The sequence below is a fragment of the Amphiura filiformis genome, chromosome 14 (genome assembly GCF_039555335.1).
Source record: "Amphiura filiformis chromosome 14, Afil_fr2py, whole genome shotgun sequence".
Lineage (NCBI taxonomy): Eukaryota > Metazoa > Echinodermata > Ophiuroidea > Amphilepidida > Amphiuridae > Amphiura > Amphiura filiformis.
This window is the reverse complement of record NC_092641.1, coordinates 1,208,393-1,233,529: the sequence shown is the minus strand read 5'-3', so window position 1 is coordinate 1,233,529 and position 25,137 is coordinate 1,208,393. Positions and strand designations below refer to the sequence as shown.

The 25,137-nt window shown below is 33.2% G+C and overlaps 2 protein-coding genes across 2 annotated transcripts in view; one reads left to right on the top strand and one right to left on the bottom strand.

The window, feature by feature from the left end:
* The window catches only part of LOC140169607 (uncharacterized), a 30,527-nt gene extending 23,003 nt beyond the window's left edge, over positions 1-7,524 (top strand). The window contains exons 7-11 of the mRNA XM_072192871.1: positions 1,028-1,216; positions 1,793-1,868; positions 2,627-2,712; positions 3,930-4,166; positions 5,858-7,524. Of these exons, the coding sequence (XP_072048972.1) occupies positions 1,028-1,216; positions 1,793-1,868; positions 2,627-2,712; positions 3,930-4,150 (572 nt within the window). The 3' untranslated portion in view covers positions 4,151-4,166; positions 5,858-7,524. The remainder of the gene's footprint in view (positions 1-1,027; positions 1,217-1,792; positions 1,869-2,626; positions 2,713-3,929; positions 4,167-5,857) is intronic.
* A 13,945-nt stretch (positions 7,525-21,469) lies between these two features.
* Positions 21,470-25,137, bottom strand: part of LOC140170521 (neuropilin-1a-like) — a 63,829-nt gene continuing 60,161 nt past the window's right edge. Inside the window, exon 10 of the mRNA XM_072193875.1 lies at positions 21,470-21,699. Coding sequence (XP_072049976.1) covers positions 21,470-21,699 — 230 coding nt within the window. The remainder of the gene's footprint in view (positions 21,700-25,137) is intronic.

Genomic DNA, 25,137 nt, shown 5'->3' with positions numbered 1-25,137 from the left:
CTGAAAGGCCCCATTCATGACAATATTCTGCTAGAACATCAAGTTGTTTTTGTAGACCAAAGATAGTGCCACTTATAAGAGCTAAGTCATCAGCAAATAGTAGATGACTGATAAAACATTGAATTATCTGCACTTTTTCAGTGTCGTCAGAGTTCAGTCGTGTACTCAAATCGTTTATAAAAAGTTTGAATAAAAATGGTGACAGCAAAGAACCTTGCTGAACTCCAGCCTTACAAGAAAAAACATTTGTTATACTTGTAGATGTTCTGACACAAGCATTTAATTGCATATACATTGAACTCAAAACATTAAGAACATTACCAGTAATACCATATCGTTTCAGCTTAAATAATAGAGCATCATGATTTATTAAATCAAAAGCTTTACGAAAATCAACAAAGCCTATATAGACCCTTCCACGCTTCCATGAAAGATATTTATTGATAACTGTATCCAATATAAAAACATTATCTGTGGTTCTGAAACCTTTACGGAAGCCGGCCTGTTCTTGATGGAAAACATTTCCAGCCTCAGCCCAAAAGTTTAACCTTTCGAGCAAAACTTTAGAAAAAACTTTACTCATTATAGGAAGTAAAGAAATACCACGGTAATTTGCTGGATCAGTTTTATTCCCTTTTAAAAATAGGAATAATAAGACTGGATGCCCATTGGAGTGGAAATGATCCAGTGGTCAAGATCAGGTTGCAAAACTTCACCAAAATATCACTCAACTCATTAATTGGACTGTTTTTGAAAAATTCGGGTGGAAAACCATCAATACCGGGAGCCTTGGCATTTTTAAGAGCATCAATACTCGATTTAATTTCCTCGGGTGTTATCTCGGCATCAAAAATGCAGTCCAATCTGGATGGTGATTTAGTTCACCCTCAACTTGGTTTTGCAACGTGGGCTCCCCACCTGGTATATCAACTCGAAATAGATTTTCAAAGTATTGAGCAGCAGTTACAGCAGTCGAATAATTAAAAAAAAAATTAAATTGACTCATATTTTTACTTATCTTTATTAGACGTATTAGACGATCCTGATACTGATAATGATGGTATATGGGACGAATGTGACAACTGTCCGGATAATCCTAACCCGAATCAGGAAGACACGGATGGCGATGGGCGGGGAGATCAATGTGACAATTGCCTATTAAATAAGAACCCTTCGCAGGAGGATAGCGATTTCGATAACGTCGGTGATATATGTGGTAAGATGGTTCACATGTACATGTCAACTGTACATTCTTTAAATTAACTCCTCACAAATGAATAGAATCTATTTAAATTTGACAAGTATTCCGAGGGGGACATAACAGAATCTTTCTTTTTTTCAAAATGAAATGGGTAATCTTGACAAATAATGAGTTTGAGATCTTGTCAATTTGAATAGTTACTTGTTAAAATTAAACAACAACTATAAGATTGTTGGTTCAAAGTGATAATATACCTAATCAAAATGTATATCTCATCAAAACTAATAGTCACGGGATCAGAAATAAATTCATATTCAAAAAAAGAATAGTACGAAATTATATTGTATTGTCCTTTACAACGATGTTTACACAACCACTCACCCCATACCCCACCCCTTACGCATGTCCATTTAACTATCGACCTCGGGTGACCTCAGGTCAATTGACTTCACGTAAACAATTATGTTGAAATAAAAGCTGATTCAAAATGAAGTACGCTCTCATTTGTACGAAATCTATAACATCCAAAATTCAAAAACATTAGAATGATTAACAAACACGTTTGTTCTCACTTTAATATGATTCATGCAGACATTTGCCCGCCAAATTTCTGTCGTAATGGTGGTACGTGTGTCAGTAACACTGGAAGGGATACTGCAATTTGTCAGTAAGTATATTGGGCATTTTAATGTATAATTTACTCATTCCTTATGTGTCATTTTTACTTGATGGCAGCTTTTTACTCAAAATATGGGTTACTATAAATTAAGGGTAACCATTGATTGCATTATGGCTTTCGTCAATCACATTGCGAGTGTATGGCATAGAGTAATTCATTACTCGCGTTCGGCGAATCGCGGAAAGCGCTTCACGGGGCAGTAGTTTTGGATCACGCAAAAATCACGCCGATTTGTATCACAAAGGTTCACTGTTCTACAAAGAATAGGGTCCACAAGTTATAAGTTCCCCTTCTAATACTTTATTTAATAAATCGAACAATATTTTACGAAATGTAAAAGTTGAAAATTATGTAGCCTTATTTGTTTTACAAATTGTAGCGTCACATGTCATTGCATTCAGTCACAATGGTTCATTTTGTACAAACGATACCGTTTTTAACGTTGTAAAAAGTGGCATCTGAGTCCATAGGAGCAACTCACATTATAATACAGTGGGTCAGGCCTAATTCATGTACTTGTTAAGGAAAACCTGACTGCTATGGACTCAGGTGCAGCATTAAAAACGGTATCTTTTTTACACAAGTAACCATTGTGACTGAACGCAATGACATGTGACGCTGTAAATTGGTCCACATGTCTACATAACTTTTTACATTTTTACATTTGGTAAAACATTCTTTGATTTATGCTAAAAAGTATTGGGGGACTTTTTAATTATCGTTAAAATGTGGTGTTTTTTTTTTAGATGTTCAGTCGGTTTTGGTGGTATTACATGTACTGACATTGTTCCAGATGATGGTGGCAGCGAAGATGGCGGCGGTGCCAGACCAGGTAAATATTGACGGATACATTGTGATTTATTTGTTTGCTTTCTTTTTGTTTCATTGATTATCGGTGTTGTCAGTTAAAAGCAGAGTGAACCGCTCAAAAACTATTTTAACACGTTCTGAACGTGTTACAAACGTGTTTTGGTTTTGGTGAAAATGTTTTAATGACATGTTGATCATTAATGTCCGGGTATACAGATGTAATGAAGGTGTTTTATAACATTTTTATATAACAAAAATACTGTTCAGTATACCGATTTCATCCCAGCGAAAACAAACCTTTTAAATATCGGGCTATATATAAAGGGTAAACATTCTAATATAATGTTATATAAGTATTGACACAATATCGTAATTATTGTTAGTTTGTTAGTTTGTTTTTTTGGTTTGTTTTTATAAAACAAAAACCCCATATTATTCTTATCGCAACATGCTTATTGACCCTGTGGAATACTAGGTCTGAAAAGTGTTATGTGATTTGTTTAGATTTTGTGAGCCAAATAATGCCGAAGGTGACCCACTTTTTCTTCATACAGTATTCAATGGATCCTTCAGATATTAAACACATTATTTGGGCTCTCGTTCAAAGGGGTCAGGGTCGTTCAACCAAGGCTGGTCGGGCACCATCCTTTAATATGACATTGGCCTATGAGAAGGAACTAAATTTTACAAATTTGGTCATTTCGGATTCAGTCATTTTAATGAAGCTGATGAGCAGCAAATTAATTAATATTTTGCTATGCCCATTTATGTCAAGAGGAATTCTTGAGAATTTGAAACAGGATTTCGTAATTTATGTTTATAATGTGTGGGGCACTGCGGTTGGTGGGTGTGTGGGGGGAGGGCGGGGTGTTTTATTACCCGGGACAGCGGCGTACTGTGGCCGCTCCCACCTGAGGGCTGCAGAAAAGGTAAATTGTGCCGCCTCCTTCATCAACAGCCCGAAAAGTTGACCCAATTGTTTTTGATGGTTTGAAAAAAAAATTAGGCGCTAGCGACCATAAGAAAAAAATTTTGATGTATAGTTCCATGCATTGGTTTCACGACTTTTTAAGAATTTTTTTGCTCTTTTCTTTAATAATTATTTTACCGCCCTTCTTCTTCCTCCGCCCCTCCCCGAAAAATACGCGCATGTCGGGAGGTCTCAATTTCAACTTTTACAAAGTTTGTAGTTTCCTAGACTACGTGTATAGTTGCTAACTCTGCACCAATTTTTTTCAGGATTCAGTGACACTTCCATTGCTGTTATCAGTATGTCGTGTGTTATAGTAGTTGTGGTCGGTCTGGCGGCCATATTGGTTTTTCTGCGCATGTTACTTACAGCATCACGTGGGATCAAAACATCTGGTATAAATGCTCCACAAACGTCACCATTCAGTAATACTCCGAGAAGCAGGGCGTATTATTATAACGGACGCGTAAACCTATACCCAGGGATTTAGCCATTGATGTTATAAAGTAAGTAGTATGCTAATCTTTTCCAATTAAAGAGTTTTGGGAAAAGATTTGAGGACATTGAATCTCAATCATTGTACGAAATAAGGAGTGGTACCATGCACAATTTGGAAAATATCAAATTACTTTGGGCTATATTGAAAGGTAATGGTTGATACTATCTCACCAGCATTGTCTTAAATCGTTCATCAAAATACAAACAAGGCACATAAAAATTCAAATTGAAATGGGATCAACATAATACCTGGTGAAGGAAACGATTCGAACGATTAATTTATAGTATCTTATTTTCTTAATGAATAACAAAATGCATCAAATAGTTAATAACAATCATATTGAAAAATTCCGCTGACAAGTTTACATGTAAAATTTGGAGAAAATTACTAATAAAGTATGCATTTTTTCCAAATATCCCAACAAGACTCCCCGGCAAGATTCAAGTTTTCTCACCAAATTAATATCCCAATGAGAGAACTTTTGGTGCGTTGGATTTAGCTTTACATTAATTTTTGTATGTTTATACAAATTGTCAGAATCCGTTTGGAAATTCTTCGTTTTCATCCTTTTTACGCACCATGTTTATAAGATCCGAAACGCGTTCCATGTTATTTTTTTCAAATGTGTGCCCCGTATGAAACCATGCCGAGTGATTGCTTTCTACTTTTTTGTATTGTGTTACAAACCGATCAAAGAAATAATGTCACCATTTATCAGAACTAAACGCAGTACTGATTAAATTTTAGAAGTTCGTTTTTGGGGAACATTGTGGAGAATCTTACATGACATAAAAGTATTTTGTTATATTATCGATTTCTTCATTACGGGTAATTTAGACATCTAACTACCTACATTATTTCTCAACATTCTGGCACTTGCTATTCCATTTCATTTTCACTCTAAATTGAAGCTAGTTTTGCAAAATAAGAGGTTTTCGCCATCGGTGCGTCCAAAATTTCAGAGTGATATGCTTGTTTCTTCTAACAGCCATTGTGCGGACGCGATTGTAATCATATAGCCAATTTGAGATCAATCAATTGCGTATGTTGATGCGTTCTCCTTTTCCTTTAACCCCTTTCCTTTATTTTTTCCTTTCTTTCTTTCTTTCTTAATCAACTTGCGCCCGTCTGGAATCAAGGCATTGAAAAACCCATATGAAGACCTGAGCGCAAGAAGACCGTAAGTCCACTTGGCCCCTCAACATGTATACACGAAAGTTACGTATAGTTTCTTAGGATTTTATAATGTTTAATACATGTTCCAGGGTGAAAACATCATGAAATGTTGTGAAAGATTTGTTTTGGCCCCTGAAAATGTATAAAACATTACGAAACTATACGCAACTTTAGTGTATGCATATTGAGGGGCCAATTTGGACTTTTCTTGCGCTCATGTCTTCATATGGTAACCTTAAACACCATTAGAACATCTGTCCCAATAACCTCAGAACCATCAAAGTCGCTATGCTCCTTGTTATAAGGGGCTGTCATTTTCTTCCGAGGGTGTCATGTATATACTGGGGTTATAGAGTTTGTAGACCATAAATAGGAGGTTATATAATTATTAAAGGCTGGTGACTTAAAAATGTTCGCGCCCCATTCTTTTAACTTACGATTTGAACCAAGTAATTATGTAACAAATTTCACTGAAACAGTTTCTTGTTAATTTGTCTGTTTCTCTGGCTGTTTCTGTTTTAGGTCGCAAGATGCTGTTTTGATGGACTCTGCTATATATTAGACTATTTATTGATAGATGTTGCTTGTGATTTGCGGACAAAATAATATGATATATTTTTATACAATTTTATATATAGTTATGTGACATAATTGTGATACTTTTTTAACAATTGCCATTAAATTGAGTTATTCGTGGTAAAATCGCTGCATATGAAACAATCACTGTGAGGTTTATCCCTCTCAAATTTGACTTTTAAAATGTATGCCTATATACTTATCAAACCTGTAATTGAAGGCCTGAGCGCAAGAAGACCGTAAGTCCACTTGGCCCCTCAATAACACTAAGTAACACTCAATACACTAAAGTTGCGTATAGTTTCGTATAGTTTGGTAATGTTTTATATATGTTCAGGAGCCAAAACAAATCTTTCACAACTTTTTATGATGTTTTCACCCTGAAGCATGTATTAAACATTAAGAAACTATGCGTAACTTAACGTTAGTGTATACATGTTGAGGGACCAAGTGGACTTACGGTTTTCTTCTGCGCTCAGGTCTTCAATAATAGTAGAACACTGATCAGTGGCTGTATCAGAAAATCGCTTCCAGGGAGAATGGTGTCAAATGGGAATTCAGAGGGACCACAGATCTGAATATTGTTCTTAAATTTTGAATTCTTTACCCGCACTAGCCATTTTCATGGTTTTTGTTTTGTTTTGATGGTAAAACAACAAGTTTTGGGTGTGAAATGTCCCATGTCTTCCTTGTTACCGCCCCTGCAACTGGTGATGAGTTACTGGTTATACATGGTGTCCGCGAAAGAACTGTATTGTCGGAAACATTAATTTGTTTGTATTTTAATGCCTGGACAAACCAAACACTTAATAGTTGACAAGGTTAAGGAATAAACTATATATCACATAAAAAGAATAAGAAGAATTTTACAAAAACACTTCATTTTCAACCGTTCCACGGAGTCAAATACCAAAGACGCCTCATGTCTAGTGATTGGCACTCCTAATGCTGACCATTGATTGATATTTGAATCCGTGGAAAGGTTTGAAAATGAGGTGGTTTCGTAAAGCTCTTATATTTAAAGAAAGGTGTGATCAATGGTCAAAATTCTAAAAGGACCTGATAGCTGATTTATTCCTCAAGCACATCATTTATTTAGTTATGTTTGGCTTGGGCATTAAAATACGTAATATTATATTAAGTTTCCGGACATACGGTTCTTTCAGGGACACCATGTATTGTTGCTCGTTATTTCGTTTATCATGATCAAATACACAATATCGTAGTGTGTGTCTAATATATTGTATAAAATTGTAATTATACTTGTATTTAATTAAACTGTAAAACATTAATATATATCATAATGAACAATGCAACATTATTGCCTTCAAATTATAAAGATGCATTTCGGTGCATAAAATTTACATTTCATTGCATTCACATAATTTTTGACCGTGTGTCTATGAGTGCCATAAATTATTATTATTATTACAACTTGCTGCCATTTTCAAACGCAAATGGCAGTAAAAGAGTAGTAAAAGGGTACAACAATAGTATGCATTATTGTATGTTACACACATGAGTGAGCGTTGTGCAAACTTAACAAGTCTTACTGGCTGGCAGCATTCAACAACATGGTGGAACAAATTTTACATGTTGCCACCCCCCCCTCCCATTATGACCTTAAGCCCCTCGCGGGAAGCATAAGGGCATAGAAAAATGGAAACACTTATAGTTTGATCATTTGATGTGTAATGATGCCAAAAATCATTGGTTCCACTATAATGTAGGAAGACAAAATGCTAACTCAAATATCACCCCATTGCGCCCGTACTACCTGGTGTTAAAAGAAATTGCGGAACCCACCTGGTTTCCATGGGAGTTATGTATGCCATCACTAGTGTATTTGTTTCTATTTTCATCAATCAATACTTCTTTTTATTAATTGCGAAATATTTTTTCAAAAATATTTTTTTTTTATAAAAGTGTATCAGCATACCTTAATGTTAATAACTATATAGAATAATTGGAATATGTTTTGTATTAAACAATACATTATTGTAAACATTGGATTAATTTGAATTGTGTTAATGATAATCCCGTATCATGGTCATTATAAACATAAGATATGTATAATAGTCATACATTTTCCTTTTATGTCTGTACCAATGAAAGAAAGCGGAATCATTCAGTGCAGACATTTTTTATTGATTTAATATTTCATAAATCAGAACCTTTTGGTCCTAATGTTCGCTGGTTCCAAAAGTTTGCTTGTAACATGTATGTACAAAGAGACACACACAATAAAGCATATATTTTTGAATAATTCAGAAAATGTTTTCCACTGTTTTTCAGTATTTAAGCACAGACTTTGTAGAATACTTATTGCTTATGGTTTGAATTCAGTCATTCATCCACAAAATAATACAAGACAGATGAATACAATCTAAATATTTACAGTACACTTTTATTGTGTGTGTAAAAATGACACGAATCTGTTCACAAAAAAGCTAACGTTTTGCTGTATAAAAAACTTGAACCAATTTTACCTTGAACCTACCACTGGATATCACCAGTACATTATGGTTGGTTCAAAGAAGTTCAAGTCTACGGTGCAACAAAACATGTACAGTACATGTTCTTTAACCATGAGTGACATATTATTAATAATAAAGTTGACTGAATCTAATAATACTTTGTATTCAGCTACCTGTGAATGCACGAATGAATTGAACAAGTTCGTAGCCAAAGCATAATCATGAAGAATAAAACGAAAGAAATGGTTGTTTTATTGTTTAACTGAAGATTTGGTTTAGAAATTTAAAAAAGTCCATATATTATCATAATAATAAATAAATAAATAAAAAATAAATAAAAAATTAATAAATAAATAATAATAATAATATAATAATAATAATAATAATAATAATAATAATAATAATAATAATAATAATAATAATAATAATAATAATAATAATGTTAATAATAATAAGAATAATAATAATAATAATAATAATAATAATAATAATAATATGATAATAATAATAATAATAATAAGAATAATAATTATAAGAAGAAGAAGAAACAAAATAATCATAATAATGATAATAATAATAGTAGTAGTAGTATTAATAGTAGTAGTAGAATAGTAGTAATAATAATAGTAGTAGTAGTAGTAGTAGTAGTAGTAGTAGTAGTAGTAGTAGTAGTAGTAGTAGTAGTAGTACGGTAGTAGTAGTAGTAGTAGTAGTAGTAGTAATAGTAGTAGTAGTAGTAGTAGTAGTAGTAGTAGTAGTAGTAGTAGTAGTAGTAGTAGTAGTAGTAGTAGTAGTAGTAGTAGTAGTAGTAGTAGTAGTAGTAGTAGTAGTAGTAGTAGTAGTAGTAGTAGTAGTAGTAGTAGTAGTAGTAGTAGTAGTGATGTTCATAAACTTTATTGCTATCAAATGTAATGTTATAGTTGAAACGTACGTTTGGTTGTAACTAATAATTGGTTTGAAGTACATAAAATTAATACATATTTGCACATGAGCACCTCTCACATTGTTCGGATCCAACATGTAACACCAAGTAAAAAAGGCACTCCATGCTATATATATATATATTCTTTACTTTCGCGGTTACCACCTTTTCACGCATCATGGGCAGAGTCAATGCACGTGTTAAGTCATTTGAAACCATGAAAGTTCAAGGTTTCGGACGACATGATGGCATTTACTAGCATATTACAACAACAACTCGCAATAATATTATATCATCAACACGTTTATGTAAGGCAAAAAACAAGCATTATGGACAGATCAGCATGTCACCTTTCTAATCCAATCTGAAAGTTAGGTTTAATGCTGCCAGTTACCAATAATATAATATTTGCATTGTTTCTACACTATTATTATAATCAATATACCTTTGTAGATGTCAATATACTCAGTATACCTCTCAGTATTCATGCGTCATTTTAACTCATGAGAGGGTACATTTCGGACACGGATAATACACAACTTTCCGCCCCCCCCACCACCACCACCACTTTTCAGGATGGATATTCACGGTGCTTAAGGGATCTGTCATCAACCTTTGTACAGTATTTCTGTGGGACCTGAGAGCACACCAGACACACCAAATTGTATTCTGAATACGTGGAAGATCATTATGAAAAAGTTTTGATACACATTTTATTATATTTTTGATATTTAACAGTCCTCGAAGTAAATATAATGATATGTACTTAAAGTGTATGTGGCTAGGAGGGAAAGCCGTCCATCATAATATTGACCATTCATATTGAAGATAATCATTTTTTCCCAAAATCACCTTAAAATTGGAGGTCTTTCGGGGAAAAATACGAAAGCTTAATTTTCAAAATGGGCGACTTTTCCTCCCAGCTACATACGCTTTAAGTGCATATCATTATATATATTTATTGTAAATTTTACTTTGACATGATGCAGTCATGTCTACAGTAGAATTCATCTCGACCTTTGCAGGACTTAACCCCATTAAAAGCTATTAAACCAAGATAACACTCATTGAAACAGCTCAACTGATTAAATCGGATCTTCTCTGGCTGTGCACATGTGACTGTTTTCATGTGCGATATAGCAAAAAAGTTTGCGTATTATAGCTTCAGTTGGGTAACCGATTATAAAGGAAACGAAAGGAAACAATGGTATGTGTACTTTTGTTCACGAAATGAGACAATGGCGTGCTTTTTGTAAACCAGCATTCTTGAAAATGAGCAACATAATGATTGTTGACTTAACACGGTTAATCTTTCCTATCCTTCCTAAAACACAAAAGTACGACCCTCTCCAAACACCTAAATTAGCTAAAAATTTAGGACATGTTACAAAACTATATTGTCTAGAATTTTAGAAGAGTACTTTTAATATTGGCCGGTTATTTTTCACACAGCGACGTTAACTAGGCAATGTAATATTACCTATAACATTAACTAAAACACCAAAGTACGAATATTTCCAAACATCTAAATTAGCTAAAAATTTAGGACATGTTAAAAACTATATTTTCTAGAACTTTAGAAGAGTACTTTTAATATTGGCCGGTTATTTTCACACAGCGACGTTAACTAGTCACATCCCCATACTTTTAACGTAGGGCTATTTGTAGAGGTCACGCGTCAATGGGAAAGAGCACTGTGTATTGTGTATAGGAAAACGGACAGTAACTGCAGTATGAGGACTGTTATGAACAATTTAAAAAAAATGGTAAATTTTAAAAATTATGTCGCGAATTTCAAAAAATCTAAACAATGCCTACTGTTTTATTGTTTCGCTATTTAAGGTTTTCGGGGAAGGGTAGACGGTGACAAGGCGACATCTGCCTCCCCTCTTTATCAAAATAAGTCCAAGTTAGGCCTACAGTATAAACTTTAGAACTGGTATGGTGGATCATTAACACCGTCTGTAAGTACGGCTTTCATATTGCAAACAAATCGATTACAATGTGTGCATTAGACAGTGAACATTGTTGCCATATGAGTTTATTCAACTTGTGTAGTGACCCCAAATAAATTTGTTTTCAACATACTACTCCCTATTCCAGAAAAATACAGCATTAATTTTTTGGGATTCAAAAATATTATCACGTTCTGCGAAATGAAACGTAGTTCCATCCTAATCATTCATTTAGTACTAACTGGAGATAAAAGAAAAAGGTTTACTATTTTATAAATTTCTTGAAAAAGGACCTTAAAACATGTATTTTTAGCATGTTTTCTGACAATCGAGTCACAGAAACTTGATACAAGTCTAAGCATCCAAAATCTTGAGTATGTGGAAATTTTGCTCAAATTTTCACTTTTTGTGTAACTTTAAATGATTGGTTATAAGAATGAAACATGTCTTTTCCAAAAATTAGAATGCATAAATTGAAATTAGACTTCGTACAAATCTTTAGACTTGAGACACCCTAAAAATGCATGTTTATGGCCCCTAATTCATAAATTCTGCCCAATAGTGAAATTTAACTTTTATTACCAGTTAGAACTAAATGAATAATTATGATTAAGCTGTGTTTCATTTGGCAGAAGTTAACAATATTTTTTTTTAATTCTAAAAAATTAGTGCTGTATTTTTCTGGAATAGGGAGAAATAACAAGTTTTATGCCATGATTGTTCAGATTGACTGACAAGTTGACTTTTGTTGCCAGCGCGCTAGATGTGAATGAGAGATGGCGCTATTAGCACACAAAAACCAGCAACATGGGGGGGGATAAGACATGCATACAATATTTACCTTCATTTCTGAATGAAAGGACATTATGTACGCTCTTTTAAAATGAATTTGACTAATTATTTTCAAATCTGCTGTTGTGACATATTTGTAATGTCCTAACTTATATTGCACCCAATTGGAATACCAAAACAATTTTCAGGTTTTGGGGGAAAAATCTATATCTTCAATATGAAAGGTCAAAATGTTCAATTGATCGTCAGCTTTTCATCCCAGCTACATACACTTAAAGTATATATTATTTATACAATTTACTTCGAGGACTGTTAAATTTCAAAAATATCAATTTTTAATCATTTGCCATAAAATGTGTATTATATCGCGAATTTCAAAATTATTTGATATCAGAAGGACGTTCCTCGTATTAAATATATATCTGGTGTGCTCTTAGGTCCCACAAAATATACGTAAAAACGTCGCTATCCGAGTCCTTAAGGGCAAGCATATCAGAGTCAACAATAGAAACATGTTAATCAGATATCATTTAAAATAAATGCCTCTAAAAGATGCACACTGTAAAAATATGTCAATTTAAGAGGATTTTTTTAACGAAATAAATATTGATTGCTGTTAATCCCCATCCAGTGCTGTGTATTTCGGAAAATTAAATTATGTATATCTCATTATTGCATTTAATACTAAATATCGAAAAGAAACTTGACACATGTACCTGGTACAAAAACAAATACATTTGATGCCATTTCAAAACTTAAATATTATACAAACAGTACAATTTTATATGTATCGAGTTTTTGGGAAGGGGTCACAAATATGTTATTTGACGTGTCACGTTTTCAGGCACTTAATATGTCCCTGTTCCGCATCATCAAGTCTAGAACTTACAGTCTGGAGTTACAAAATCCGTAAAAAAAACTGTTAATGTTATCGAATACGAAAGACTTGAACCGAGCCATTGACAATATTAATTTGTTTATTTACTTATTTATTTATTTATTCATTTATTTGTTCATTTATATATCTATTTAGTTAAGTAAACAGTTGAAAGATGATTCAACATCTTGTCCTCCCACAACAGTATAAAAGCACTGGCTTGTGACGGAACGTCTTGCAGAGTTGTTTAGCAATCGTGTGATTGTTTTGAATCATCAAGTGGAATTGCACAGGTTGACATCTTCAGGCAGGACAGACCTCTCATCTAGCTGAAATTAGAGGAATGGTGGCCATGTAGAAGACTAAGATTGTCAATTACTGTAAATAAAGTGGTGAAACATGTGATTTTCTTGATTTTAATTGACTTTGCGCATCTGTATTTTACTCGGCTCACAAAAATAGCAACTAAGTCATTATTAACGGTCTCACGCCAGTGATTTTACAGTTGTGGGAGGACAAGATGTTGATGCAGCTATCAACCAGAGAGAACATTTTGACCAAATAACCTTTTAACCTAATGGCATTTTTCAAACTGTTTTCTTTATTTTGGTACGCACTGTATGACTAAATCCAGAAAGTTTTTAGTTAACCGTTTGGAAATTAGAGGCAAAATAAGACATCTCAGCGGCGCATACCATAATAAATATATTAAAGCTAAACATATCTCTGATTTAAAATATTAACGGGGGCTTCAAAAAACTTCTGAGCATTCTACTAATGCCAAAATCGCGTTTTTGATGCAGGGACGTAGCCAGCATCTTGCTTTCGAGGGGCAAAGCCAAATTTTCTTCCCCATCCGTCCATTTTTGTCCCATTTACTGTAATCATTTTAATGATACATAACTCTTTGCCGTCCCCATTTCATCCCTGAAAAATTATATGGTGGCATCCCCTCGACCCCCTAGACACGTCAATGCTTTGATGAGAAAAGTGGGAGTGAGGCTGTTAATTTAGTTAACCAGGATTAAGCTCGAAATTGGAAACCACTGATGTTACTGTCGATGTACTGATTTCAAATTTGCCAATTTACATGCTGTAGTTTGGTCATCAATATGGCTATTTTTAAATGGTCATAATTATGTCATTTAAAAATGACAATGACCTATTGTGTCAAAAAGATAACATGCCCCAATTTCACTTACATGTATTCATATACAAAATGAATACGCCTGTGTGCATTCGACATACACTGTCTATTTCGATTGTTAAGTAATTGACAATACAGCTTGCGAAATACGTTGTTCTTCAAAATAGCTTCAGCACACCCCTAAATTGGGTAAAGTGGTTCCCTACTTCTACTAAAATGCCTCAACTTCTTTATAGAAGCACATATCATCCAGTCTATTATAATATTGTACAAATGTAAAATATTCACATTTTACAGACGATTTTGTATAATCTGTATTTGATAATTAATTCTTGTTGATAAAAGACTTAAGATAATAATTTGACTATCTTCAATACCTTAAACATCAGCTTCGTGTGATAAAAATTGTCAATTATGTATTATTTATCTAATTACGAGATGTCGATCAGAAACGTATAACGGCTTGTGGATTGTCTTTTTTTTTGTAATACTAGACTTTTAATAATAACAATGAATGAGATTCTTTAGAAATTATCTTATGTGCTATTATCGCATAATACATCACATTTACTACCGCATTATTGCTAGCCCAGCAAACACACAAATATTTTTAAAATGTTTTCAAAATGTTATTGTAAAATATTTTTGCAAACATTTTTTGCCAAATATTTTGTCAACACTTAAATAACATTATATTTGCAGTTAGTTATCACAGAACATTTTTGAATGTTATGAAAACGTTTTATACCCTATATATACACTTTATGTAACCCGACATTTTAACGTTTTCTGGCAACCTTTTTAACCTTTTGCGAATGATGCCGAAAATGTTTTGCGTTTGCAGGGATGTTCATGTGTTCAAATAAAGCTGCATACTCTGTTCTATCACTCATAAATAAGTTGTTGAACTTACTTAATCAACTTGTGGCCTCCGAATTTCAGCAAACGTTGTATAAAGTAATACTTCATACTAGTACTGCACTTAGGTAATTTAAATTCGAACAACAAAACTATAAAAAAAACCGTGTCATAAAATCCATTCAAGAGTATTTCTTTTATGCTGATTACTAATCATATGAAGCCGCAATGGGCAAATTTTAAACACCAAAAAAAAGTTACTTTAATTACAACAATTAGTTTCAATTGTCTGTGCTTGTTGTACTTTAAAAAAATATTTGTTTTGATCGGTTGACTTTATTGTTTTAAGTTGTAATTATTGCCTATCTTGATTTACTTGTTTATTCTAATTGTAATTACTCAATAAAATTTAGGCAAGAAGTTACTTAAATTTAATTGCATAAGCCGAACAAATCATGTAGGTAGATTGGAACATATGCTGACAAAACTCGTACAAGTGAATGTTATATAATTCGTTGTAAAGATTTGAGTACGCTGAACTAAAATTAATTTTGTGACCAATACTAAGGTTGAAAGTCATTTTTTGAATGTAGCTAATACTGACGTGATATTGATACCTGGATTTTAATTTCCCAATCAAAACAAAGTTTACCCGTCGCCTACAATTTAAAAAACAGTTTCATTCTTTGCAGTCAAGGGATAGGAGGTGCCAGAAACCCAAGCAGTTTGTAATGATGTTATTGTCAAAACTTAATAGTATTGATTTTTGAAAACTGTGTGTACGAACGTAATCTCTCAAATATATTAACGAAAACTCCACGAAATTCCGATATTTCTCAATTTAAACAAAATTTATTTAACCTATTAAGGGGACTTCGAAGGATCAACTACATAAATGACGTCATAGTGACGTCATACAACTCAAGTTGCAATTTACTTTTTGTCATACATCTGACATTAAACTTGGACAATCAAGACACTATTGGTGACCTTCACGAAAAGTTATTGAATTCGTGAGGGCTAATTTAATATACAGAATTTACATTTAACTGTGGAGAATATATGCATGCCAAATATACATTCAATATTTGACAACGAAGACAACCTCTGTAGATGAGATATGTTGAATGTTATGGTCCTTTATATTAATCCCTTTCTATTTGCATACACAAATGAAAATGACTGGATACCACTTAGAAAGGAAAGATAACTGTGTATTCTCTAAATATAACGAATGTTTACTTACAGTAGTTTCAGTAATTGTCGTTTATTTTAGTTGATGATTACGAAAAGTGCTATCAACTTGAGGAAAGAGAACAGAGTATGCAAATCAAAATTGTAACACAATTAGAATCCTTACGAAAATATTGTAATGAACCCTAAGGTAACGACTTCTAACAAAAGTTTTACATGTGTATTCGAGAGTAGGATATCTCAAAAGTAAGTGGACGCATTATTTTAGTCGAATATTAATGAATTTTAAACATAAATGCTGTGCACGACGAGACAAGATACGCAAAATTTCTTTCTAGGATGAAAAGAACACAACTATAAGCAGCACAGCGAACTGACATTAGAGAAGAGGTGACAATCAGAAGCGGTGGGGATCGAACCATTGAGCTCAATATTTCCGTGATAGAGTTCATCCAACTGATCCACACGGAAATATAATGGGTTGATCATGATTGAAAGTGAATCTTCTTCACTAGTCATCGTTTTGCTACCATGAGTCTCAACGACTATGATCCGGCCCTAAATACTTCACCCTAAGACGAGGCGAGACTCAAATAATATACACGAGCATCGTAGATAAAGGTTGCCTTCCGTTCGTGAAGGAAAAATCATCAATGCTACATTTTTATCCAGTACAAACATAGTTTTGGTTAATTTAGGGATTCAATCATGTTTCACCGTTGTTCATCACCGATTAACAACGATGCGTCCTCTTCGTCTGAGTGGTTTACCAAGCGAAGTAAACCACGCAGACGCGCCGGACACGAGTTGCTAATCGGTGATGAACAACGGTGAAACATGATTGAATCCCTTTCAACAACGAAACAAGCTAAAGATGTCTAATTCACACGATTCTTTCATTTAGAATATCCGTTTGTCATTGCCACTCAACCTTACAAAAGATCGTGGTATTTCTCTGTTGATATCACAATAAAACTAAAGAATAAAGCGGTAATATTTAGCTGCTACCGCCAACATAAGAGAGTTCATGTTTACGCATATCTTCCAGACATGACGAATTTTACGCCCTCATGCGTAACGCGTACGCGTAGCCTTGCGTTCGCGTATACGCTACTGAACTGTGGATTCATCACGGATTAACAACGGTTGGCTCCTGTACAAAGGTATAGGAAGAGTTGTTGATAAGTAAATAATCACCGTGATTAATATGTGTATGTTTCGTGACGAATTCTTATAAAAATTGATATAGCTGCGGAAAATTTGATTTTTTTTACTGAAGTTAAAACTTATGGATCTACTTACTGTTGGAACACTCTTAAAATATACTCTACTCACTCTCACCACTCAAATTGAAGGCCATAATATACGATATCTTTAAATATTTTTATTAACCCTAATGTTTTAACATATTTTTATAATGGAACCAGTCAAATTTGTTGTCTTTGTACGAAAACAGTAGTTTTGGTCTAATTATTGCAATTACGATGACAAATCTCCGCGGCTAATGGACCGAAATAGTAAGTGTGTTCTTCTTTCTTTTCATCTGAGTATTTCGGCTTAAAACATTAAACTTTCGTGACCGTCATTATTAATATTATTTTATCACTTTGTAAAAGTAACATACTGTGTTCAATTGTGATTAAATAGTACCCGAAAATGGCAAAATAAACAACTGACAGAAATCGTATATTATGACTTGAAATATTTTCACATACAACATGTACAACATGTACAAGTAAGAACTTTAAATACACACTATTTTTACTTTACAAGATTGCGTGCATTGATATTACAGTTAGTGCAAATTGTTGGTGGTCATTTAGCGTACATTTTGTGTATTTCGTGATTTAAGCATCCTCTGTTTATGGTATGCCTCAACACTCTTAGAAAAACGTTCTATTGGTTTTACATACAGGACAGTGGTTCTAGAGAATTATAAGAACCCCGCAGATTGTCACACACCCAATTTGCCGAGTCAAACATTTGAAATTCGCCACGTGGCCCTCAGATCCAAAAAGTTTGGTCACCCCTGCTCTTCTTGGTGCATTAGCCAAGTGCTAAAATACATTTTTATACTTGGATACAATAATAAAAAATATTACAATCTAATAAAACTAATAACCCCTAGTCATATAAGGAGACCCATTCCTACAAAACCCACAACATGTTGGCAGACATAAAAGATAAGTGCCTTTGAAAAATATATATAAAAGTATAATAATTAGTCAAACTTTTGAAATTTACCTTTCGAAATCGTTAGTTGTGATATTTATTTCAGAAAAGGAAAATAACTATTATTGTTTGATAGTCCGAAGGGTCATTAGACCGAAAACCCAAACCCTAAACCGTAACCCTAAACTTCACCCTTCCTATAACCTAAGCCCTAACCCTAAATGTAACCATGGACTTATGACCATTCGGACTAATAATAATGGCTTGCTCCAAAAATTATTTCATGTTTATTTTTGTTAATCCTAATTCAGTTCTGATTTTTTCTCTGAATGCTCGGAATTGCATTGCATTTACACCCAAAGAACATCTTTAAACGTTTTACATGGTACAATACAAATAGTTCGTGTCAAGTGAAAACTAATGTACAATATATTAAATATCAAAGGTCATATTTGGACATGATCTGAGTTGTTTGGGAACGGGTCACATATCTCAATCCACTCTTACCAAGATTTGAGGATAATGAGTTCTTGCAAATTAATATTTTAACTAATAACATTGGTAAATTGCAATTACAGCACCAGATTATTGACATTGAATAACGATAAATACGTATTATTATACAAATGGCATATTTGAAAGAACCTCGCAATTGCACATATTATTTGATAATACTATGTAAATGGAAAGCTGATTTACAATACATTCATAGAGTGTTTTATGCAATTCAATGCGCAATACACTAACTAGTGATTACATTTTTTTTCAATGTATTTAATAATTTACACCGTCATTATTTAATACCCCTCCCAAGATTTAAATATTACGGTTTCTTTCAAAATGTTAATATTTTCGTTAATGTTAATTCAACGACAAGTTATTGATATTGAATCATTGTAACACACACAAAATCTGAATGATTCACATTTTACAATATGCCAATTAGTGATTTGACCAACTTTGAAGAGCATGAGAATACATATTGTATTGAACGGTTTACACGTATTATTATACCTTCTAAAAACTTACTATTGTCATCTCTTCCCAATGTTCTGGCTGCCAACTAACACAGAAAAATATTATAACACTACATCGATGATGCAAATAAGCAAATATTCAACACTAGGTTATTGATATCAAATCGTGCTAATACTTACTAAATACTGAATAACTTCAAAGAACTTTACGATTGCAAATATTATTACTTAGTAGAACAGTGTTTTAAAATACATTTATGTTCCGCCCTATGTAATTGTTTAATATACATAATAAATTCTTGCGATACACACATAGAGATTTTTTGATATTTTTAAAATGTTAATATTTTTACTACCAACTAGAACAATGGTAAACAGCTATTACACCACCAGATTATTGATATTGAATCATGCTAATACATACTAAATACTGAATGACTTACATTGTACAAAACTTCGCAATGGGCTATTCCAGAAATTGTCCATACACCCCAATGATGACATTGGGATATCCCACACCTTTCTCCCTCAATATTGTTTGGGAATTCCCATCAGGAAATATCAAAAGAACATCCCATTTCCCGTCCACGTGCAAATCTGAATGTAAAAAATTGGGAATTCCCATGGTTTTTTGGTGTTAATGCTTATAAATCTCAATTCCCAAATGCACACCCTAATTTTTGGCTGGGAAATACAACTGTTATGTTATGGATGGCTCGGAAAATTGCATATAATTTTGCGAAATCACTCATGGGAAATCCCACATTTCTTTAAACATTTAACTTCGTCATCGTTGGGGGTGTGGAAAGTGTCTGGAATAGCCCAATTATTGAGTGAAAAGCTGTTTTACAATACATTTATACGGCGTCCTATAATATCAACATGCAGCAAGTTCTTGCCATATACAGTGCCAGTGCTTAAATTGTTGTGATCTGTCAATGTATTTTGTGTTGAACATATTACATATCTCAGTATGCCCTATCCAAGACATCAATGTTAGAATTTCTTCCAAATATTAATATTTTGGGATACCAACTATAGAACAATGGTGAAGTGCTATTTACACATCATTTAAACCTGTTTATTGTTATTGAATCATGCTAATGCTAAACAACTCACATTATACAAAAAAAAAACAGCTTGAAAGAACTTCGCAATTACAACCAAACACATCCAAAAAGAAAGCCCCCACTTGATTGGATGGTTATAACTTTGAGCACAATTAATTAAAAGCAAGCGGTTGAGAAGGATATCGATGTACGGTACATACAAATACGGCTAGCTAGTGTTTAAAGGGTACAAGTTTCCGGATAATCTCTAACGGGATAGAAATTATACGCCAATATACCGTACATCTGCTCCCACTATAAATACGCAGATAGATGTCTATGCATAACTTTCAGAACGAATCTCGAGTTGGTTCAAGTTGAATGACTCAAGGCGTACCTATTTGAATGACGTTTCAGAAGCTTTACGCTACACCATCAACTGACTAGATCATTTAAAACAATGATTGGTTAAATTCCGTTCTACACGAAGTTTCGGTATTTACCATCTTAAAGGTAGATTCATGTATTAGTTTCAATGTTTGCAAAAAAAACCTTTCATGGTGATTGACTCTATATATTACAAACTTCAAAGTTAAATGATCATATCTGTTAGGCCTAGTGCCTTCCAAGGTCCTGATGGATCACAATAATTGCAAGTAAGTTACTGTTCCTTTATTAGGATTGCAGGCGTGTGCACTTTTGCAGCTATATAATTTAGACTGTTACTTTATCTATCAAAAATGAGCTTGCAACAAAATAGCCCAAACCTTTTACAGAGTTTTGAGTAGTGATGAAAAATTAACAGAGCCTTGTAGGCCTAAAACATCATGCTATTTTGTCAAAATAAATGTTTTTGCAACTTTTATTGTTTATTTCATATTGATTGCATCACATCACAAGATCAAAATACTACCATTCAAAATATTTCCGTAGACTATGCCCACAAAATCTGTAAATATCCCGTTCAACAACCAGGATTTTTCCGTAACTAACCCACTTGCTTAAAGGCTTAATTGGCTTATGTGAATGGTTAACGGAATTGCTTAAAAACTATTTTTCTTAGCAGCGCAATCTAAACTTCTGAAATAAGAGTGTGTTTTGTAACTTTTATGGTTGTGCCTTTTTAGCTTTATTTTGTTCAATCATTGTCTTTTATAGTGATGTATGTAAACGAGTCATGGTAGATTTCTCCATTTACTTGAATGGCAATATACACCACTAAACTCTCGACCGGTTCTACATCGGCGTCGTCAACGATACTCAGGTTAACTGTAGCATCAGTCTCGGCAGGAACAAAATTCACGAGTTCGTCCTGAAGTGGAATATAGTCAACACCGGCTGTCGCTGTATAATCTGCCGTGTTCACAACTGCAACGAAATAATAAGACGCGTAATTGAATATTAATTGTTTTCTTTTCTATTTTGTTTCGTTCCACCCTTTTGTTTAACTTTTGATTAGGATTTGGATCGAATCTCCAACCGAATTAAATGATAATATGCAACATAAATCTGTGATATGAAATGAGATTTGGAAATTTACATTATAATAAATAGGAAAAATTAAAATTTTTTCATGTTTCATTTCATAGATTATGTCAGTCGGACTCTCCATTGTATTTGTTCATTTGTGTATGGAGAGCCATTCTTGGAGCCCATGGGACTCAGGCTATGTCCTCAGGTAGAGTTAGACACTGTATGTACTAGAAACGCATATTCTTAATTCCGCGTTTATTCAATGTTAGCCTAAATTTGTATTACCCGGCGGCCCCGCGCAATGGAAAAACCTGAATTTGTTACATAAAAAGAAATGAAAATTAAAAAAAGTCGGGTTCCACCTGAGTACATATTTTAAAAATGGGTGTAGAAATTGTTCTCAAAAAATTAATTGCTTTAGACAAACATACGGGATATAATGAACCTTTGACATGACGCCATGATGACATGATTTTATTAGTCGTTTTATAATCACCTATACCGTGTGTCATAATTCCAATATTTGTAATTTTGTAACTATATATAGGTTTATATATACATAAAGTTGGGTTTCTTCTTTAGAGTCCTCAATCCTGTGAAGGAGAACGTGTGTAAGAGCCCAGTACGTAACAAAATCCCAGTACGTATCAATTTGATACGTATTGGGCTCAACCTCTTCTACCTAGAACAAAAAGTGGCAAAAATAATTCATCCCGCCCAATACGTAACAAAACTAAAATTTGATTAAAATTACTTTATTCATACTCCCTCCCTCTGTAGTGGTTTTTGTTACGTATTGGGCTCTATACATTTTTTGTTACGTATTGGGCTCCGGTTGTTTTTCAAGCAAATTATGGATATTATGTGCATGTGTTTTTATAGAAGTACTTTATATTGACCCAGTAACTCATTTTGAGTCTTTCTAGAACAAAATATTTGACAGTGTTTTATCTCTAGACTTGGAATTTATTTGTTACGTATTGGCCTCTGGTTATTTTAAAAGGACATTATCATGATTAAATGCATGGTTTTGTTATAGAATTACTTTATATTGACTCAGTAAATCCTTTTGAGTCATTTTGAGTCTTTCTAGAAAAAAAAAATTGACAGTGTTTTTTCTCTAGACTTAGAATTTTTTGTTACGTATTGGGCTCTGGTTATTTTTAAAGCAAATTATGGGTTTTAGGTGCATGTTTTTGTTATAGAATTACTTTATATTGACTCAGTAAATCCTTTTGAGTCATTTTGAGTCGTTCTAGAAAAAGACTTAGAATTTTTTTGTTACGTATTGGGCTCTGGTTATTTTTAAAGCAAATTATGGGTTTTAGGTGCATGTTTTTGTTATAGAATTACTTTATATTGACTCAGTAAATCCTTTTGAGTCATTTTGAGTCATTTTGAGTCTTTCTAGAAAAAAACATTTTGACAGTGTTTTTTTCTCTAGCCTTAGAATATTTTTGTTACGTATTGGGCTCTGGTTATTTTTAAAGCAAATTATGGGTTTTAGGTGCATGTTTTTGTTATAGAATTACTTTATATTGACTCAGTAAATCCTTTTGAGTCATTTTGAGTCTTTCTAGAAAAAAAATTTTGACAGTGTTTTTTCTCTAAACTTAGAATTTTTTGTTACGTATTGGGCTCTCGTTATTTTTAAAGCAAATTATGGGTTTAAGGTGCATGTTTTTGTTATAGAATTACTTTATATTGACTCAGTAAATCCTTTTGAGTCATTTTGAGTCTTTCTAGAAAAAAAATTTTGACAGTGTTTTGTCTCTAGACTTAGAATTTTTTTTGTTACGTATTGGTCTCTGGTTATTTTTAAAGCAAATTATGGGTTTAAGGTGCATGTTTTTGTTATAGAATTACTTTATATTGACTCAGTAAATCCTTTTGAGTCATTTTGAGTCGTTCTAGAAAATTATTTTTACAGTGTTTTTTCTCTAGACTTATAACTGTTTTGTTACGTATTGGTCTCTGGTTATTGTGGTGATTAGTTGCATTTTTTATTTGCTATAAACCCGGTAACTCATTTTGAGTCATTTTGAATAATTCTAGAACAAAGCTGATTATGGTTATTAGGTGCATGTTTTTGTTATAGAATTACTTTATATTGACTCAGTAACTCATTTTGAGTCTTCTAGAAAAAAATTTGACAGTGTTTTTTCTTTAGACATAGAATTTTTCTTGTTACGTATTGGGCTCTGGTTATTTTTAAAGCAAATTATGGTTATTAGTGCGTGTTTTTGTTATGGAATTACTTTATATTGACCCAGTAACTCATTTTGAGTCATTTGTGACTCTTTCTAGAGTCATTTTGAGTATTTTTAGAACAAAATATTTGTCAGTGTTTTCGGCTGGATTTTTTTTGTTACGTATTGGGCTCTATACATTTTTTTATGTGTTTTGGAGGTTACACTGTCGGTAAAGCTCTTTTATCCGGATTTTTTCGCATATATGGACATGAGCTGACCTCCAGTTAATATTTATCGAAGAAAGAAAAAATCGAGTGGGTCTAATTTTTTGTTAAGTATTGGGCTCTTTACATTTTTTATGCGTTTTGGAGGTTACACTGTCGCAAAAAGCTCTTTAATCCGGATTTTTACGCCTATATGGACATGACTTGACCTCCGGTTAATATTTATCGAAGAAAGAACAAAATTCGAGTGGGTCTAATTTTTTGTTACGTATTGGGCTCTATACATTTTTTATGTGTTTTGGAGGTTACACTGTCAGTAAAGCTCTTTTATCCGGATTTTTTCGCATATATGGACATGAGCTGACCTCCAGTTAATATTTATCGAAGAAAGAAAAAAATCGAATGGGTCTAATTTTTTGTTACGTATTGGTCTCTATACATTCTTTATGGGTTACACTGTCGGTAAAGCTCCTTTATCCGGATTTGTTCGCATATATGGACATGACCTGACCCCCAGTTAATATTTATCGAACAAAGAAAAAAATTCGAGTGGGTCTAATTTTTTGTTACGTATTGGGCTCTTTGCATTTTTTATGCGTTTTGGAGGTTACACTGTCGGTAAAGTTCTTTTATCCGGATTTTTTTCGCAAATATGGACATGAGCTGACCTCCAGTTAATATTTATCGAACAAAGAAAAAAATTCGAGTGGGTCTAATTTTTTGTTACGTATTGGGCTCTTTACATTTTTTATGTGTTTTGGAGGTTACACTGTCGGAAAAGCTCTTTTATCCGGATTTTTTCGCATATATGGAAATGACTTGACCCCCGGTTAATATTTATCGAAGAAAGAAAACAATTCGAGTGGGTCTAATTTTTTGTTACGTATTGGGCTCTATACATTTTTTATGTGTTTTGG